Genomic DNA, 20,904 nt, shown 5'->3' on the forward strand with positions numbered 1-20,904 from the left:
CATTCCTGGATTACATAGGTAATATTCTAGCAAAATATAACTTTTCTAAAATAAAACTGAAGATTCATTGGATTAACTAGCAAAGAAGAAATAGAAAATTTCTTTAACTTAAAACAATTCCCACAGAAAATCACCAGGCAGAACAATATGTTTTCATAGAGAAATTCTTTAAACTATTTAAAAATCAGATAATATTAATAATATTTAAACTATTCCAGAGCACATAAAGGGGGGATTTTTATACTTTTTGAGGTGAATTAAAGACTGTTAGAGAACACAAGAAAATGTTGCTTAGAATACTGATGGAACAATTAGATAAAATAAAGGAAACAGACCCAACAATGCATTTAAAAGTGATGCATCATGAATGAGTGAAATTTATTTCAGAAATGTAAAAATTGTTGTTCATAAGGTAATCTAATAAAGTGGAGTTAAGGAGGAAAATCAGAAGATCATCGCATGTCTACAGAGGAAAAAAGGGCAGTTGACAAATGCAACATCTACTCATGTTAAGTGAGTCAGCATCTTCCTAAATGGGAGCACACTAGACAATATCCAGATAAAATCAGGAACAAAGAAGACACTATCTCTGCTTCTCCTGAATTTTATAGTGGAAGTGTTAGCAGATGAAAATGGACAAGAGAAAAAAAATAAAATCATAGCAATTTAAAAGGAAGAACTGAAACTCTGTGTACTAAAAAAGGGTGTGGTGCTATACATTTGTTATCCCAGTATTCCGGGAGGCTGAAGCAGGAGGATCACAAGTTCAAATCCAGCCTGGGCAATTTAGTAAATTTAGTGAGACCCTGTCTTACAATAACAAATAAAACATTGATGGTAAGAGCCTGTTTGAAGGTTCTAGCAGGGGACTGCAGCTACTCCTTGTATACCTTCACTGAGGAAATGGTCTTCCTCTATCCAAGGTGTTTGTCCTATGTGACGGAGTGCACAGCTTCAGGGAAGACACACACGGAGTGCTGAGGGAGGAAGGGAACACCGCCTAGCCAGCCAGATCAGCTGAATGAATCAACCCTGCCTATCAATGGGGAGATGGATGTCGCAGCCAGATCGCCCTCACATCCTAAACGTAAAATAAGGGCTGGGGATGGATACAGCTCAGGGTGAGGGCCCTCGCCTCAATCCCCAGTGTTTACGAAAAAAGGTATGACTGTACATCTGTACTACTGGAATAATGACTATTGTAGAAGAAATTTAGCCAAACCTTGACTAATAAAATCAATTCACAAAAGTCAGTAATGTTAGGAAAACAAATACAACATATTTAGCTGTAACATAATAAAATATATAAAATCTGTATGAGAAAAACTATAATTTAATTACTAAAATCATAATGGAAAACAACCATGCTGAAAGAGACATCATGGTTTTGCAGAGAAAAATCCAATAGCACAAAGATGGCAGGAAAGGAACAATGAGGAAGAGTGAAAGGTATATGAGAGCACTTTGTACTCCCCCTTTCCCTCAAATTTAGTATAGTTTGAAACATTCCATAATTAAGAGTAAGAAAAAGAAATATATATATATATATATATATATATAATTTCACCAGATACTATAAAACTAAACCACATGAAAAATATTACTTTAGAGATTTAAAGAAAGAAATTATCCATTGGTTTAGAAATGAGTTGAATGTGTAAGAATCTAAGAACGTGTCAGTACAGAAAGGTGCATGTAAGGTTTCCCTGTGTCCGAGAGTGTACTCTCTACTTTTAGAGTAAGTCAGCTGAACTTCACAGCTCAGTAAATTCTTAGTTCATCTCTACTGTATCAGAGCCCTTGATTATTGGTGAAATAGAATGGATTTAATTTTTAAGATAGATTTGATTGCTCCAGTAGATACATTAACCACTGTCAGATTAAGTAAAAGTTGTTCAGTTAAGTGGATTTATAGTTGCAGTTTAGTCTGAAACTCTCATCCATTAATTCTAAGTAGACTGCAAGAACTGAAATAAACATTAATTGTAATAAACCTTTCTAGTGGAAAGGATGCTATAGAATACATTAAAAAAATTTTCAAAGAACTTTCCCTCCTTCCAGGACTAGGCCTTCTGTTTCACTAATGTGTGAGCTATAAGCCCAGAGTAGTTCAGTCATCTGTAATTTTATTCTCACCTTCTGGACGAAAATGTGGTTATGAGAAGCAATATTTCAAGGTCAGTTAGTGGGAACCACCCTTAGGCCATCATTCAGTCAATGAAACGTGCTGTGAGAATCACAAGTCAGATTGTACGTGCTGGAACCCAACACAGCCAATCAAATAAAGATAAATGGGGAAATGGAAACCTTCTGTCCATCTTGTGTTTGATAGTTTATCCTGTTGAAATGATCTATACTGAATGCAAAGAAATATAACTGATGCTTTCTTTATCTACTATTTAAACTTTCCAAAATTCCCTAAAAATATTAATCTTGTTTTTATTATTTTAATAAGTTAAAGTCAAAGGTCAAGCAGGGCATGGTGGCCTCCCAGCACTCAGAAGGAGGATCGCTATGGGTTCGAGGTCAGCCTGGGCTACGTAGTGAGTTCAAAAGTAGCCTAAACTACACAGTGAGACCCTGTCTCACAAATAAATAAATAAATAAATAAGTAAACTAAGTCACAAGGTCATAGCTTGTCCTCTTACTCGAGATTGTTATTCAGGGGATTAGCAAAGAAAAAAAATCAGCACAGGTAACTCCGTCTGTAGTTGTTATTGATAGATCTCTGTAGCATGTGCTGTAGCAAGCAGTGCATCCTCAGAACTCTGCAAATAAGAGGTGCCAGGGATGTGCGTTTGCTGGAAAAATGGAAACTTTCATGGACCAGTCCCATTCTCTGAGCCCAGACCTATTCACGTGACCACTTTATATGCTCTTTGCCAGCACAAATCTCATCTTCAAAAATGGCAATCCCTCGGTGATTTGTCTTCCTAAGATCACTGGGAACTGCTCTCCTGAAGAGATAAATAATCTATTTTGAGAAGTTCCTTACCTTTTGTGCAAATTATAATAGAAAGTGAGTTCAGGAAACCACACCCGGAAAGTACCAGAGTGATTATGTAAACACTCACCTCACAGTCAAGGAAGAAGAATCCGAGTCCTGAATTTGGATGGGCACCACTTCTACCAAATTATTAAGATTAATTTCATTAATCATGCCACTTTGTGTGGCTTGAAAGAGCTTGACAAATAGTATAAATGTACTCCACAAATATGTGCTGAGTTCCTTCTGTTCACTTGCCACTGTGCTGGGCTCCATGAATCCAGCAATAGAAAAAGGAAGCTGAGTCACTTCACTGATCATACTGATGGTGAACCCTGAATAACGCGGTGCCAGGGGGTGGTGTGAAAGGGAGAATCCATGGGAAATCTCATTTGAGGTAGTCTATCTGTGGAAATTATATTCCTGGCCATACTAATGAGAAAATTCCCTTCCTCCATAGAGTAAAAATATTTCTATCGTGTGCCTGTCTACCTCATCCTCATTTCTAATTATAACAAACCAGAATTATCCATGTTCCTCAGTTAGAAACTGTATGGCCCCAAGTCACACATCCTCTCGGCACATAAGTTCTCCTCTGCAAACTGAGGAGCTAGACCACATGATTTCTTGACTTTCTGCCTTGAAGACTTTTCTTTCAGGAGAGCATCATGAAGGTGATGTATTTCAGATCTTTATCCTGCTCTTCCCAGCCCCTTTGGTTTCCCGTGAAGGGCTTTGGGGATGGCGCTTTAGTTTCTGTGTCTCACACGCCCTGGCTCTCTGATCTGCCTATGACACAGTGATAAGGACCGAGAGTTGAATGTGATCTCTGAAGCACTGCAGTCTTCTGGCTTTTCCTTCCTTTTAGATCCCAGAACCCAGAACTAATGAGACCATATCATTGTGCAGGAATAAGCAACACTATTAAACTTAGGCACTTTTTGATCCTTCCCAGATAATTTTTAGAGCACGTCTTAGAAAAGGAAACCCTTCTAAGGCTTTTATATTTCTTTGTGGTGCTGTATTTGCCATACCAAGGATAAAATACATGATTTTAGGGCCAGAAAAATCAGTGTATTAAAAAGAATAGGTGAACCAAATATGGAGAGAGAAAGAGAGAGATAGAGGGAGAGGGAGAGAGAGAGGGAGAGAAAATATAAGTTTTAAAAGAAATTTAAAGGGAAACTGTCTTACAAGTAGCTTAATATGTCAAATAGTATACTGGAGACACTACATAAAGTAAGATTTGCACAGTGCTGAGCTGTGCGTTCTACGTGGTATTCATGTTAAATGCCATCAAGTTCCAACCACTCTTCATTTATAGAAAAGAGGCAATGTGCACCTCAGTGTTCACCTGCAGGACCCACTGTGGGTTAGAGCTTGACCGTGAGGCAGACTCAGTATTGCTCTAGGCAGTTTTCTGTACAAATAACAAAGCACAAATGGGGTAGCAATCAAGACTACGTAATGGGTCAGGTAGTTGGCAAGTGGTTAATAGACTCTTAGAGGGAAGTAATTACGCATGAATGGTCCTGTATCTCTCTCCTAGATTACCCTTCCCTGTGCTATGAAGTTAAATGCGAAATTGTTTTCTTCAACTAAGTCTTGTCTGAGTACTGCGGGTCATGAAGATAATTGCCTTAGAATTAGAAGCACAGCAATGATTTGACTTCTTTATCAATCATATTCTAGCTTATAAAACTATGCCATATTTTCTTGCACCCTTAACTTTTAAGTATACCCATACCTTGTCTAGATTAGGAATTACACCTTCTCAGTTTTTATTATTGGGCCTAATACAATGTATTTAAGGTATTGTACTAGATTTGGTAAACATTTAACTTTTTCGGGGCTGGGGATTCAGCTCAGCGGCACAGCGCCTGCCTGTCAAGTGCAAGGTCATGAGCTCAATTCCCGGTATTGGGGAAAAAAAACCAAAAAAAAAAAAAAAAAAAGATTTAACTTTTTCTTGAAACTGCAACCCGCACAAAATTACCAATGTGGTAAAACTTGAATCAGAGTTTAAAGTATGCTGATGTATTATTTGATCCTATTGCTTTAATTTTCCAGGAAACAACAGTATACCTTAACTTTGTCTTCTCTTTTGGTAGCCAATGCATTCCATGTTATCCCCCATCATTAAGGCTTATGCCTGGGAACGAGTTTGGCTTTAGTTATGGTAGAATAAATTCAAGCCTTTTCTGTTCCTAAGAGAATTAAGAGTTTGACCATTGTCAGGACCAACACTAAGACTCTTGTCTTAGCAGCAGCCAGATATTGGCGTCTTCAAGAACAGTTTCATATGAGCAAGTTTTAAGGGGAAGAGCGAAAAAGATAGACTGATGGCAATGACAGGCCCCCGGGGAGGGGACCAGGATACTGCTTTGTTAGCAGTCTCACCAGGAACCCATTTGCCTCAAGGGCTGGGACCAGCAACACCTTTGACAGCAAGATCCTAGTAAGACATGTATATAGAAAGCCATGCGGACTTAGACCTAGTCCCTTCAAGGCAGTCATAATGATGATGATGATGATCATTATTATTAAATCCAGGACCTTTGCCATGAGCTACATACCCAGATTTTTTTAGCTTCTGTTTTGAGACACAGTCTCACTGCATTCCTAAATTGCTAGACTGGACTTCAACTTACAATCCTCCTGCCTCAGCCTCCAAAAGTGCTGGGATAACAGGCATAGACTACCACACCTGCATTCAGCTCATGCAGCTATTTTCCTAGAAGAAGTTTATATTAATAGCTGCTACATTTATACTCTTTCAGTGAGGACAGCTGGTTATTGGTGGCTGCTATGCATTTCTTCCTGGCAGTGATTATGCTTTGTACAGATATTGTTTTTAAATGAACATCTATATTCAGCAAAAGTCCGCCCTGAGGATCCTTCTCAGTGTACAAAGCAAATTACAGGGGAAGCATACTTTAGGGCAAAACCATGTGTTGGCATCCTTCAGAACAGCCTGCCTCACAAAACAATCCCAGTGAAAGAAACACAGATTCATAATGAATTTAATAGGAGTTGGCAGAAGGAGTATGGTTCAAATTTAAGAAATTTATAATTAAAAAATTTCAAATGTTTTGAATGATTTTATAATTCTGGGTTACTTGATAAGTTCTCCTATTATCTTCATCTTTTTCTTTTTTTCACTCAAAGACATACAACTTTTCAGCTTTAACTACTATTAATATTAGAAGTTAGTTTACATTTTGACAAAGTAAAAGTGTGTTGGTTTAAATGTAGGTACATTCACATTATGTACACTGTTTCTTACATGTAGAAAATTGTTAGAATTATCTCGTGTTTTCAGATTTGCCTGTGAAATAGGTTGTTGTTACAATTTAATTGTGATCACTGAAGAACTGTTTAGGAATAAAATATTTTCTGAGTCTTCATTGAGGGTACTCTTTAGCACGTAATAATGAAAATAACATTTTCTTCTCTAGAAAAATCTTTATAGGCCTTCTTCTACCCAGAATAGGACAAACTTATTCATAAAATCCATGAATCACAAAGTAATAGTTTCCTCAAGTCAGTGCTAGAACCTTCAAGTATTCAGTGGGTGCTCTTGTCATTCAGCTGTCTGTCCTGGTAGTCTGGGTGTCACCAGGGCAGGCACACTGGTATGAGCTTGTGGCCCTTCCTTGCCCATAATCATAGTAACAACAAAGCAAATGAAGCTGAGGTGAAAGAGGACAGAGCAATAGAAGAAATGGCAAATGACCTTGTTCTTCCCAACAGGAAAAATATTAGCAGAAATAGGTAACTCGCCTTCTAATAGCTCTACTTTTCTCAAGCCCTGGAAAATATGCTACTTGGCAGCCAAACACAGATTTACCATTGGAGAACAGAAGCTTCGGTGTTTAAAGGCAAATTTCTGAGCAGTGCTTTTGAAATGATTTCAAATCAGTCTTTAATGATCTCATACCAGTTGTTAAATTTTTAAAATTAAAGAAGAAAATATTCTGTATCTACATAATAGGAAGCTCCTCTTGCATGATTGCATGCAAAATATACCGCCGGGCTTTCGCCTCCATTTTCCACATATAACTGTGTCTCTCTCTAGAATTCCTGCACCACTTTTCACAGTGTTTCTGTTCCCGTCAGTCTCCTCTTCCAAGCATAATTGTCCTGGTCCCAAAGGTCATTGACTTTAAAAATGAACCTCTAGGACTTTTTAATTGAAGTTCTTCTAATGCTGTGGTAGTGGCTGCTGTGAATATTTTTCACATCAAATGACATCATGCATAATTTTTATGAAGTGAAATGATAGACGTGCCCTCACCTCTGAAACTGCTTTGATCAAGTTTATTCAAAACTTGGCAGAACTGAGGAATTTGATTTTTTTAACCTTCAAAATGAGATTAATATTGTAGTTTGGTAGTAGGCAAAGAAAAATAAACTTTCACCATATTTATCCTTCCTTTCCTACGCAGGCCCACCAAGACCTTCACTATGACCGATGGGGACTATGATTATCTGATTAAACTCCTGGCCCTTGGAGATTCAGGGGTGGGGAAGACGACATTTCTTTACAGATATACAGATAATAAATTCAATCCCAAATTCATCACTACAGTAGGAATAGATTTTCGGGAAAAACGTGTGGTGAGTTTGTAACCATCCTGTTAACCTTATTTCTCACTCCCCTGTATAAAATAAGAATTGAGAATCTATGTCTCTTGCATGCGATGTATCTTTTATTATATGAAACTCATAACTTTAGAATATTACCTACTGCTTTTTCTTAACTATAAATAACATTTTGCTAGAAAAATACTAAGTGACACTATTGATAGTCTCCAAAGTACACAAGCAGTTAAAATAATTTTTGGATTTGTATATTGTGCTTTCTATGAATTCTTAAGGAATCTTAAAAGAATTAGAGTTCTTCAGGGTATAGCAACATTCACTCTTCAATCTGAATTAAATTCCTCGATAAGGCCAAGTGTTTGTTTCTTTACTTTTAACAAAGAGGTTAAAAGGATGATTGGCAAATAACTGGAACATGAGCTTTGTAAGTGCTTGCCACATTTTTATTTATGCATAGCCCAGCCATCAATCACTGCCTTATTTTGAACAGAATGTGAGACCAATCCATGCTATTTTCCAAGATAAGAGAGTTTAAGTGAGATTCACAACCACTTCCTTCTCCTATGCTAGACACTAATGACAGGAGTAAGGATATTGTGACATGTGAGACGTGTAGCATAGGCACATAAGCTTGGCCAGATTTACTGCTACCCAAGGTGTTCTTGACTGCCAAGATGGCTGTGGCTTCCAGTTGATGTCACAAATCAACTCATTCCTTGAGAACTGGGAAAGAAAAGAAAGGAAATCTTTGGTGAAAGGACATTGCCTGAGAAGCTGAATCATATCTTGCACTTTATCTGAAAGTCAATACAGTGTACTGTAATTTTAGCACACTTGCTTCCAACACCTCTAGGGTTGTTCTGGATTCTCCCCTCTCCAATGTCTCACCCAGCTGGGTATAACTACCTCCTGGCTAAAATTTCCATTTAGAACATTTACAGTAAACCACTGAACTTGTCTAAATAGGTCCTTTGAAGAAATGGCTAGTAAAGGAAGGCTTGAAATGTCCTGTGTCAATATACTGAGAGGTTCTGTGTATATTTCATGGTTAAGATATTTTGAAAGTCTATTTCACACTAAAAGATATTGAGGCGTTCATAAAGCACTTTAGTTTTTAAAAAATGCTTTCCTATCTCTTATTTCATTAAAGTTTGTAGTAACTCCTCAAAGTAGGAAGGGATTGTGGGTCTCAATTTGCAGGTAAGAAAATTAGATTCAGATAAGAAAATGAAGAGCTGGCATTTGAACTAAGAAGTTGTATCTTAATTCTGATGTTTGCTGCCTGTGTGAGGAAATAACAGAAGATGTCTATTTTAAGTTTGCAGAATGCCTAAATTGTGTTGAAAATTATACTTGTATTTGACATTTAAGAGTGAGATCTATGTGCTACTTCTGGGAAAAATAGAGCAAATATTTATTCTGCACTCTGAACTTTGATTATAGTAATCAAGAAAAAACCTGCTGAGTGAACCACAGAATTAGAATGTTGACAAAACCCAAAGCAAGATTAACTGAAGAGAATTGTGTTTTTCAGGTTTATAACACACAAGGGCCGAATGGATCTTCAGGGAAAGCGTTTAAAGTGCATCTGCAGCTTTGGGACACGGCAGGCCAAGAGCGGTAAGAAGAAATTACTTTCACACACAACTTTTAAAGACTTATTTAAAGTGAATGCTGGATGTGAACTGAAAAACAAAGGGTATATACGCAAACCTTCCCCTGCTTCCAAAATAGAATTTGGATGAGAAATAAAAGTTACTGACTTCTTATTAATTCGCCATAACTGGCATTGTGTGGTTGCTACAGATTACAGAAATCGGATTCAAATAAACCTGTCTTTGTGTTCCCTGGTAGGAAGAAACTTTTTAAGATTTACATAAAATGAAGATGAGAAATAAGCACTGTTATAAGCGCTGCCCTCTTTCTTCTGAATACCTGTGACACCTGTTCTACCACCGTTAAGCCTCTAAATTAATTAAGAAGAATCTTCTGTCTTTAATGGCTTTTCACTGATTTATTTGTGATCTTTTCCACCCGACAAAATTGTGAGTTTCAGATGGGCCCAGACCTTGCCTGTTATTTTGGCATAATTTCTGGGAGAGTCCAAGACATAGATACTTAGTTCACAGAAGTCTTTGAGGCTTACAGCTGGAGACATTATCCCATTACTCAATGCAAACGTATTTCTTTGAGATCCAAAGTGTCAAAGGATGAAAGACCCAAAACTAAAGACACTTTTCAGTGTGAGGTAAAATAAAAAATGGCAAGTTTGGCAGCAAAGATGTTTAGAAGGCACATATCGGCATTTTGCATAGTATATCTGAGAATGCTGATGCTTGTAAACACTTCCATTACTGAAATGCATCCAGCATGTTCTCGCTTTCCTTGAGTGTAAACACCAGGAGAGGTGCGGGCCCTCTCTGTGAGCTTTTCTGACTGTGAATCCCATTTACACACACCCTTCAACACCGCTAGTTCCTCTGAAGTCACTCTTCACAAGAGTCTCTATTCATGTGTCAGTTTTGTTGTCACAAAGATGTATGTTTTATAGACAGATTTAATTCATTTTTGAAGAAGTAACAGGAGAAAATGTGCTTCCCATATGTCCTCGCACACGATATGTCAGCCTGGCCTGATGGCAGGCTTCTCTCATCTGTCCTCTTAGGACAGCTGTGCTCTGAGGGAAATGGGGAAGACTAGGGGCAGTCTTAATAACTCGGGTTATTCATCCCTTGAGAATTTCGCATTCTGTGTGTACCAAGTGTATCTAAGCAACAAGATAAAGAATGCCTCACACCTCATCCCTATGCCTCAGGACATCTGGGAAGTACAATCTTGTAAGATAATGAGCATTGGTAAAAGTCACATCATGGGGAAAAGGAAAATATAATATATAATCCTATGTAAACTTGAAGGATGCAGGGCACAGCCCTAGCGCCCACTGAAAGGGCAGTACACGAACGTGTCTGACTCTGGGATCTGTTTGCTTATGTGGTTCTTGCTCTCCTCACCCTATTGACTCACCACACAGAGTAAGAGGGAAGGGAGGCTATGTGAAACTACAAATCAATTATTTTTCTTCTTCAAAGGAATGAGCAATACGAAAGATTCCAGGCAGAAGAGTTGAAGTCATAAGCCTGCCCCAGGGCAAGAGTATCCTACATATATTGTTGTCAATGAAAATCCATTTGGCTTGATCACATCACACAACAAGCACATTTTTGAGTGACTTTGTTATGTGCTATGGAGAATGAGTGGAGAATAATATAGTCTTATTCTGAACACACACACACACACACACACACACACACACACACACAAATACACAGAACAAGCAACAGGTTTATTAGCCACTGGCTATGTTGGTTGAGTAGCAGATGATTTTGTGGGTATAGCCAGTCTCCAAAGAAACAGCCACTCAGTAAAACCCCTATAAACTCTGCAAGCTCCCAGAAAATGGCAGAAACAAATCTACAAGAAAAAAAGATGAATAAACAGTTTGCTATTTCCACTCTACATTTTCAGATCATGATAGTGCCCTGTGAAGGACATTCTAATTTGGAAATAAGTAGCAGTTACTCTTTTTTTTGTTTCTTTTTGCTCTGCTTTGGAATTAAAAGCATTCACCATTGGAGTAATTTTGAATATTTAAAATTTTATGACTTTTTCTATTCTCTTTTTTTCTTATCTCTCTCTTACTCCCTTTAATTTCACAAGTATTTTGTAAGCATATATCATGTTCCAAGCCATGAAAATGTAATGGACAGTAAATTAGAGACACAGCTCATGTTCTCCTAAAGTTTACAGAGTAGGGTAGAAATTGGACAAATAAACAATTGCAGTAGAGAGCTAGGAGAGTAACAGGAAAACAAAAGGCAATAAGTGAGTCCACCAGGAGAAGGCCATGACTCAGGTATGGGTGCCAGGAAGGGTCCTTGGGGAAGTGCTATTTCCTCTGGTGCCATTTGCATACTCATATGGAATGTATATTTGAGTGTTATCCAGGCTAAAGAAAGGTAGGATGGAAGGAAAACTTTTATGTGAGATCACCCACAGAACAACCATCATGTGTGGGACCCCGGGGTAGAAAGTGAACTTGCCCAGATTGAAGAACAAATCAGCACGGCTGTGAGTGGTGAAGAGATAAACCTTCACAGGTAAAAGAGGATCAGTTCCTGTAGAATTTTGACAGCTTAAGGAGGAGTTCAGGTGTTATCTTAGGAACCATGCATAATCAAGAAATGATGTTGGTAGAGAATTAATGTAATCAATAGGAAGACATAGTCAGGGAATCCCAAACAAAATTGGACACAGGAAACCTAGTAAGAAGGCTGTTGGAGTTATCCAGGGGAGATACAGGTCTGAAACTAGAGCAATGGCAAGGTAAATGGACAGAAATAAGCAGGTAAAGAGCAATATGTCAATGAGCTGATGAAGGAGAAAGAGATTGTGGCAACCAGGAGGAAGAAGATGATGCCATTGGCAGAAATCAGGATGGATGGCCAAGTTGGTTTTGGATGTATGATACTGGAAGTCCTTTAGTTTCCTACATGTGGAAATATACAAGTAGTAATTAGGCACAGCATGTAAAGGGTAAGGAAGTAAATGAAACTATCCAGAGAATGCACATAAAATGAGATGGGTTAAGAACATAAAACCAACGTGAAGTAGGTTCCCCTACTTCAATGTGAAAACTCCCCTCCTGCCCCAACAAATTAGGCTAAATAGTGGCCAACAATTAGAAGTATATTTGGGGTAGGGAGTGATATCTTTCTCTGTTTCAAAGTTATATGCCTTTTTAACCCTTTGTCAAATTCTAGTTCCTATGCATAGTCTCCAGTTTGCTTATTGCTAATGTCTAAGTGGATCTGAGCATATCTTCAACTTTGCTATAGATTTTAGGGGACCAGGGGAGGAGTGAGGAAGAGAAAGTCTTCACCTGGGCCATGACAGAGCATATTCTTCAACATCCCCCATTATAAATGAGTGCTCTCGTTTCCTTTCCCCAGCTACCAGTCTGTCTTTTGAGAGAGAATTTTGATCTTGCCTTGGTCCCCCTAATTATTTTCCTCTTCCTCATGAGAACTGGATGCCGGCTTGAAGCTCAGTTTTACCCTAAAGAGTTAGTGAGAGTTTGCTTGCTAGTATTTTTCCCTACAAAAGAATTCTAGTTCCAGCTGCTTACCAGTTGTGGTTTGCTTCATAAGATCACACACATTCATTTCAGGCTATTGTGTGCCAAGTTTTCCATTGGGCACAGACAAGAAAGATTGAAAAGTATATGTTAGCATCCTCACTATAAAGTGGCATAAATTGTCATTGTGGGCCACAAGATACCCATGATGGAAAAAGATTCCAAGAAGCTGTGTAAGCAAGTATGTGACTGAATGTTACAATCTTTGTGCATAAGTGCCATGGAACCATAAAGCCAGGAAGTGGTCTTCTAAAAACTCTACAATAAAAACTCCCCTCCTGCCCTGCCAGCTGTCTTTTTTCCCACTTTTCCATTTCTACAGAGTCATCTACAAGGGTCAGCCATGGAGATTTCCTATCTAAAGGAGAAACAGCATTGTTTGTACTATGATCCTAAGTGTGTGCACTAACCCTCAGAACCACCCATGTGCTTTCTTGGCAGGTTCCGGAGCCTCACCACTGCGTTCTTCAGAGATGCCATGGGCTTCTTGTTAATGTTTGACCTCACCAGTCAACAGAGCTTCTTAAATGTCAGAAACTGGATGAGTAAGTGGGACTGAGTAAGGTGCACTGGCATCTTTGGGACGCCACAGCCCTGTTTGCTTGTTTACCTTGCAGCCAGAAAGGGAACACAGGTTAACTCCAGAAAGTCATGAGTTTGGTGTCACCTCCACAGTGGTGGCCTTTGTATGATCCCCTGAGGTTCCCTGGACTTTTATTTTCCTTTGATATTCTTCATAAATGAAGTCAATGTAGCTTTCTCACCACCTACATTTACAGTCTTTATTACTGTAATTAAAAGACCATGTATTCCACTTGTCAGATGAATTTTGAACTCTCCCATTTATGACATCTAAACTGGAATATCTTCTGAGAGGGGAGTCCGGCACCTAAAATGTCCTCAAGAACAAAGGGGTTAATTAGGTCAGAAAGGACTCCCCAGAGAACAGCCTGAGGATGATAAGGGACAGTTTGACTGTCCCTCAGATCACATCAGGATCTACCTTAAAAAGAAATTATTCAAATGTGAGAAAGTCAAAATAAGAAGATAAGAAATCAACAATAGTCATACTACTTGTTGCTTTCTTCAAAGTAGTTACTCAGATTACGAGATACAGGAATGCAAGATTGTTCAAACAATTAAATATTAACTATTCCTTTCAATAAAACAATAGAAAGTAGTACAGTTATCTTAGCTATCTTGTTTTTGTTCTTTACTCTTAAAAATAAAAATAATTAAAAATGTGAGAAAGTCTCACACAGAAAAATCTTCAACCTCTGGGTCATTTATACATACTATAAAATTTAAGCACTGCTACCTAATTAGTCATTGAAGTCAGATTGATGTAGATCAATACAGGAGAGAGGTGTCAAAAATTTCCTTTATTTTTTAAATTGATGTAGCATTTTGATCCCGATGGGATGCACAATAGCAGGAGAGATCAATTGCCCTTGTACTCCACTATCATGGGACTGGTGTTGCTGCTGCAATGTCTACATTTTCCCAGGCTGTTTGTGGCCATATATATATAATATATATATATAAAATCTTCATATTCCCCTGCTCAACATTCTTGTATGACTACCTGTTTCACCTGCGATAAAACCCACAGCGCTCCATTCCACCTACTTCTGAGGCCATTTGATCAAGCCCTGGTATTTTCTCCATTCACTCTTATCCGACCTCATCTCTCTGGCTTCTGACCAATCCCCCAGGACATGAAGCCCATTCCTGTCCTGGGACCTCTGCATTTCCCATTCCCTCTATTGTGGTCTCTACATTGTCGATTAAAAATGATGTATGTCAGTTTCTATGAAATAAAAACATTAGAGTGTCCTCATCTACTTTATTCATCAGACCTGGCGCAGTGGGACCTCTGGCTCTTCCCCAAAGTCAAAATGTCCATGAGAAGCAAACATTTTGAATAGATTCAGGATACTGAGGTACCATGACAGTGCAGCTGGAGATACTCTGGGAAGAAAATTTTGAAAACTGCTTTAGAACGGGGCAAGAATGGTGGGAAACATTTGCCATATTTTGTGATCATCCCTTGTATCATCTGTTTTTTATAAGGCAGACTGTGTCTGTTTTTATCCATTATGGTTTTCTAGACCTTGGCAAATGCCTGCCAGTGAGTAAATGTTCAAATATATATATATATGAATTACTACATAGTGTATAGAATTAACACATTACACTAAAAATATTATTAATAATTTAAATACATTAAATAACTGCTTTCAAATTCAATAACACCGTTGTAATGGATGGGGAAAAATATAAACAAATTCTGACTTCCTTAATTACTTCTCCAAATGAATGTTTATCTTAGGATCTGTCTTTATTTCCTTTTAATATTATATATCCTTACCCAAATTTTGGAACTATTATTAGATTCTGAGGAGACAAAGACATAATAAGATCATTAGATTCTTTTAGAGAATGGTTTGCTGTCCTTCAAGGCAGACAAGACTCTCCCTTATTTGCAGTCTCCAGAAGGATATTGATAGGATTTAAGGTAATTAATTGCCACATGGCAATAGTTGAGTTTCTAACCCTCAAATAATTGATTTTACAGGGCAAACTTCTGTGTTGTTCCTCTTGTCTGTGACTTAGAAAACACAGGTTGACAGGTTTATATACGTTTCTCCCTTCCTTTTTCCTTCCCTCCATCTTTTCTTCCTTCTCCTCTCTTCTTCCTTCCTCCCTTCTCTCTTTGTCTATCTCTCCTCTGTCTCTCTCTCTGTGTATTACTTACACACACACACACACACACACACACACACACAGTGTTTTCATGGACAAAAGAGAAAAGCAAGTTATCTGTGTTCATATTGTTTCTTCAGGAATCTTTGGTGATTGAAAACTCTTATTGAGTAGATCATCACTTTGGATAGCAGAAGAAGAAAATTTAGCAGCCTCTTACATAGAACAAACAAATCTAAGCACTTTAAAATCATGTGAAACTATTTCCACTTCTATCTGAGGAGCAAATGGTGTGAAGCAGTATGTCAGGACGTCTCCCCAGACGTTAAAGGGCATAAATGGGCATGGTATTGACTTGGGTGCTCTATGTTTTTTATTTGTCATCATCACAATCCACAATCAGTGAGGCACTATAGTATTTAATTTTATAGAAGAGGAAAATGTGAGTGAGAAGAGTAGGTGACATGGCTTACTATTATCAGTAACCAACCAAACTGAAGATGAACCATTTGATTAGGAGTCTGGAGTAAGAGCAGTCGTTTGACATCACTTGTTTATAACGAACTTGCTGGTTCCATCTGCTTTCTTTCCAAGGCCAACTGCAAGCAAATGCTTACTGTGAAAATCCAGACATAGTATTAATTGGCAACAAGGCAGACCTGCCAGACCAGAGGGAAGTCAATGAACGGCAAGCCCGGGAATTAGCTGAAAAATACGGGTAAGTCCATTCCACTGAGAACCACCTGACCTTTCACTCTGTTGCTCGCCAAGACAGCAGAGACTTGAGACTGACATTAGAAGGAATTCCCCCTTAGCTCGAGAACAGTATGTAAATTAAAAAGACCTTACAGAGGGATGTGTGATATTTTAATGACTTAATAATAGCACTTAACATTCACTGAATCCTTACTACATGCTAGCAACTATTCCTACTTTAACTTATTTAATGCCTCATAAGCATGTATAGGAGATACTGCAGTTATCCCATTTTAGAGATGAAGAATTTATTTATAGAGAGATTAAGTACTTTATGGAAGGCCAAGCAAATATAAAGAACAGAGTTAAAATTCAGTCCAGGCCACCTAGGACTAGGGGCTCATGCTCTTATGTACTATATGCTACCAGAGTCCTAATATGGACAGGATAATGTTGCTTTTATACTAGCTGAGCTTGAATGACAGTGAAAATAATCCACAAAAGTCAATCCATGAAATTGTAGATTGGTTTCCACAGAAGAATTGGTCATTGTTTTTTAAATTTAAAACAGTTTCATCATATGTCCAGTTTTTTACTGATTCTCATTCAGGGCTTTAAAATTTGCATCTTCCTGGAATTTAAAAAAAGTAGCCTGCATTCATGTAAATATCCTAATGGTGCATGCCTAATTCATAATGCATCAGATTTCCAGTGACTGACTGGAATGGAGATGATATTTTAATAGTGGTATTGATCACCAGTTTGGGCATTTTTCCTTCCTGTGTTTTTTGAACAGTGATAATGCCTTGACCTCAACACCTGACTCCTCCTGGAGCAGTTCCCTTGTCTTTGCAACTGCTTATAATACTAAAAAGCAGCTCATCAATTTTTCTCACTAAGAAAAAAAAGAAAACAAAGATGTTTCCAACTTATCCAGCAGAAACATCATTTCACAGTTTCCCTGACAACCATGATTTTGCATGTGTCATTCACCTATACATCTTGAATCTTTTCTGATTTTTTCCTCTTAAAAATATTTTTATTATTAACATTGTGTTAGAAAATGTACTATTCACTTTCTTGACATTTTTCAACAGGAAGTTTAAAAGATCTACTGAACAGCAGGGTGATTGTATTTAAAAGTGACACATACTCTTAAAAATACCAAGAGAGTTGTTGTGAACACAAAAATAATTATGTGAGGTAATTCATCTATTAATTAACTAGATTTTACCATTCCACACAATGTATATATACTTCAGGACATCATGTTACATGTGATATATACATGCAATTCTGTCAATTTCAAGTATATCTGTCATTTGTTTTCTATACTAGCATACCATATTTTGAAACAAGTGCAGCTACCGGACAGAATGTAGAGAAATCTGTGGAAACCCTTCTGGACTTAATCATGAAACGGATGGAACAGTGTGTGGAGAAGACACAGCTCCCTGATGCTGTCAATGGTGGCAATTCTGGAAAGCTAGATGGGGAGAAGTCAGCAGAGAAGAAATGTGCCTGCTAGACTCTACACAGGAGCCGATAAGCAAGAAACCCATCCAAATATTACTCCTGAAAACAGTGACAAACCACAAATTGTTGTTGCGTAGACCATGCACAACAGCATGCTTTCCTTTTCCATCCAGAAAATCTATTTTAAGAAATCAGAATAGTTAAAAGCATCCAAAAGAACTGACCAGTTATCCCTGAGTCCCTTCCAAACAAAATCTAAGATTTTCTGAGGTGATCTAACCATCATGGATGCTCAATTTTTTTTAACATAAAGAAGTATGGTATACAAGAGAGTATACTAGAAATAAATATCAGTGAGTTTTGAAAGAGAGAGCAAATATTGCCTTGTCACACTGAAGAAAGGAATAGGCTACTAGTGGAAGAATACAGAAAGATTTTTTAAAATTTGCATTTATTTATATAAAATATGATTCATACATCTACATTTCCATTGGGCAAAACATATTAGCAAAAATTGGTTACACAATGAAGAATTCTATGTGGTCCATTAAGAATGACATTACTGTATGTCCCCAAGAAGCTGAACTAAAGTGGTTAAATTACTGATAAGGTTATGAGTGGGTGAATGTCAGAATTCTGTTGAAATGAGATTGTAGAGTAATATGGCTTTTATAGTCTTAATAAATGGCAGGTAGACAAGAACAGGACTGTGAATGACAAAGTACAAGAGAAATGCCCTGGAGGAAAAAATAAAAGTATAGGAATATGGCTTTTGTACAGCTGAAATTAAATGTATCTGTTATAGATGTCTGGAAGAGTTATTTAGTCAAAGTTCACTCAAGCCAGTTAGAAGCTGACATTATCAGCTGGGATCTAAAACTTTCCATTTCCCACAACATTTTATTTTGCTCAGCAAATGTGGCCCTTACAAAGACAAATAAACCACTGCCATGTATTAAATATCTTTTTTCAAATATAGTCAAGAAAACTTACTTAACCTAAATTTTAAAGATAAAATATACCATTGTTATAAAAGAAAACAACTCTTAACTATGGGTTTCCTTTTAGTTTACAAAAGAACTAGAAAGTCTAATTCATGTTTTTCACTCCAACCCTGACTCACCCCTGACTTTGAATCAATTGCAAAAATATTAAGTCTGTCACTTTTTAGATCAACAACCTCAGAATAATGATGGATGAATTCTAGGGTCACTCTGAATTTTCATGTCATTAATCATATAAAAATTGATGGTACCACATTCCTTCTTACAATATGTTTTTATTTTGTCTATGGAAAAAAATCTATAGCTGAACTATGTTTGAGGGTTGGGCCAGGATGAAGCCGTATCTTACCTCACCCAAAATATGGTGAGTTACTTTTTTTTTTTTGTATAAAGCTGCCTTTTCTTTCTAAAAATGATCACAAAGGTATCTTCTACTGATTATTTCTTATAATTGTGTACACTAATAGTACATTAGTTTTTAATCTTAGTTTCTGATACACACAAGCTATCCCTGTTATTATTTATATATAAATAATATATATCAGTCAATTTTACCAATGATAAAGGCAACTACTTCATTTTTTTTTCTTTTTACTATGAGTCTATAATGTTTTGGCAGGATTATTCATTTTCCTATACATTTTTTCCAGCTAAACCTCGTTTTTCCATTCTCTGTATATTTACTTAGTTAAGTTATGGACATTAGAGACCTTAGAATCCCAGTTCTCTCTTCAACCAGTCCTACAAACCTCCATCGGCTACTGAATGTTTCAGAAACACAAAGAGATCCAAGATAATAACTACTTTTGCTTTTAGTATGAACTAGACCCACACATGTGCCACAAAACAAAATAACTTAGAAGCTAGTATGAGAATGGATCCCGGTGTAATTTGCAGTGATAACTGTGCAGTGCTAATTAAGCCTGTGATTTCTTTAGCACTGTGCCACCTTCTAAGTTGGACCATGATTCAATATTCTTTTCAGCACTGTTTTCTCTGGAATGCTCTCCGTGAACTCAGTGCCTGTGCCACGAAGATAAAAAGCTATGAGCTAAGTAATTAAGATACTTCTTCTAGAAGGAAAGTGGGGAAAAACTGTGTAACCATTGCTGTCATAAAATTTGGTGAATTTTTGTGATTATCATGAGTTTCTTTTTTGAGGAGTCCATATTGTGGTGTTCCTACATTTCCATAATAAGGAATGCTTGGCTTTTATAAAATGCTAAAGATATTCCTGTTGGATATTTCTTTCATTTACTATTCATTTTCCAGTTATATGATTGATATAATGTGCCAAGATTCTGTCATTGTCAATTATCTAATGGGTATTTTTTCAGGGTCTGTTTTAAGATTGTTATATGATAGCTGGAGCATGAAGCAGAGGGTGATGATGCCCATAATTATAGAACTATGCCTGTAAATAACAATTATTGGGTAATAATCTCAAAAGGAGTGAATTTTAAAGCTGACAAGAAAATTAAAACATTATTCTATTTTTAAGTAAATACTTGACCTAAAAATATTTTCTCTGTAAAATTTGACATGGAACCCCAAAATCTAGGTAGCCATTATTAGAAATTCCTTCTTTCATTATTTCAGGTTAATAATAGCCCTATAGAAGTCATTTCCAGTTTTAAACTTATCTGGTGCCATGAGCGTACACATGGCTTCAAATAATTCCATGTTCCTTTTATCCCACAACAGTACATATTTTTATCCAAGATGTGCCCTGCTACTGATCATTTCCAAATGCTTCAGTAAGTCATATTGTATTGTGAAGAAATGCTTGAAATGTACATGAAACCCTTTCTGATACAGAACTCCTTTCTAGAGTGTTTACACAGGTTCGATGTTTACATCATCCTACTTAGTGCCTCAAATACTTCTGTGACCAAATTTCTCTCCAGCCACAGCTCATTTGCTCTACTCTTAGGAAGGCCTTACTGAGACACTAACCCAAGTAAAGGTCTTCTGAGATCGTCAGTAAAGACTGCAAAGACTGTATTGGAATCTAGAGATTGTTACCACCTTCTCTTGATTTCCTGGCTTACTTGTAGAGTGGGAATTACTTGAAACTCTTAATTGTGATTAGGTACAAGGCTATCTTTTAATGTAATTGCAGAAAGCCTTTAAAAATCAAATATAGTCAAGAGAATATAATGTTAGTCTTGGTCTGATGATGGTAACAAGTCACAAATTAAAATACTGCGTGTTGGGAGTTGACTTTGTATATCTAT

The 20,904-nt window shown here is 37.2% G+C and overlaps 1 protein-coding gene across 2 annotated transcripts in view; it reads left to right on the forward strand.

Annotated features, from left to right (window-relative positions):
• The window catches only part of Rab27b (RAB27B, member RAS oncogene family), a 58,031-nt gene extending 37,859 nt beyond the window's left edge, over nucleotides 1–20,172 (forward strand). For both annotated transcript variants that reach the window (XM_013510869.1, XM_005372952.2), the window contains 5 exons: nucleotides 7,435–7,606; nucleotides 9,126–9,211; nucleotides 13,227–13,330; nucleotides 16,086–16,209; nucleotides 17,526–20,172. In XM_013510869.1, coding sequence (XP_013366323.1) covers nucleotides 7,435–7,606; nucleotides 9,126–9,211; nucleotides 13,227–13,330; nucleotides 16,086–16,209; nucleotides 17,526–17,715 — 676 coding nt within the window. In that variant the 3' untranslated portion in view covers nucleotides 17,716–20,172. The remainder of the gene's footprint in view (nucleotides 1–7,434; nucleotides 7,607–9,125; nucleotides 9,212–13,226; nucleotides 13,331–16,085; nucleotides 16,210–17,525) is intronic.
• The last annotated feature ends 732 nt before the right edge of the window (nucleotides 20,173–20,904 follow it).

This window comes from Chinchilla lanigera, unplaced genomic scaffold, assembly GCF_000276665.1.
Source record: "Chinchilla lanigera isolate Chin_1 unplaced genomic scaffold, ChiLan1.0 scaffold00001, whole genome shotgun sequence".
Classification (NCBI taxonomy): Eukaryota; Metazoa; Chordata; class Mammalia; order Rodentia; family Chinchillidae; genus Chinchilla; species Chinchilla lanigera.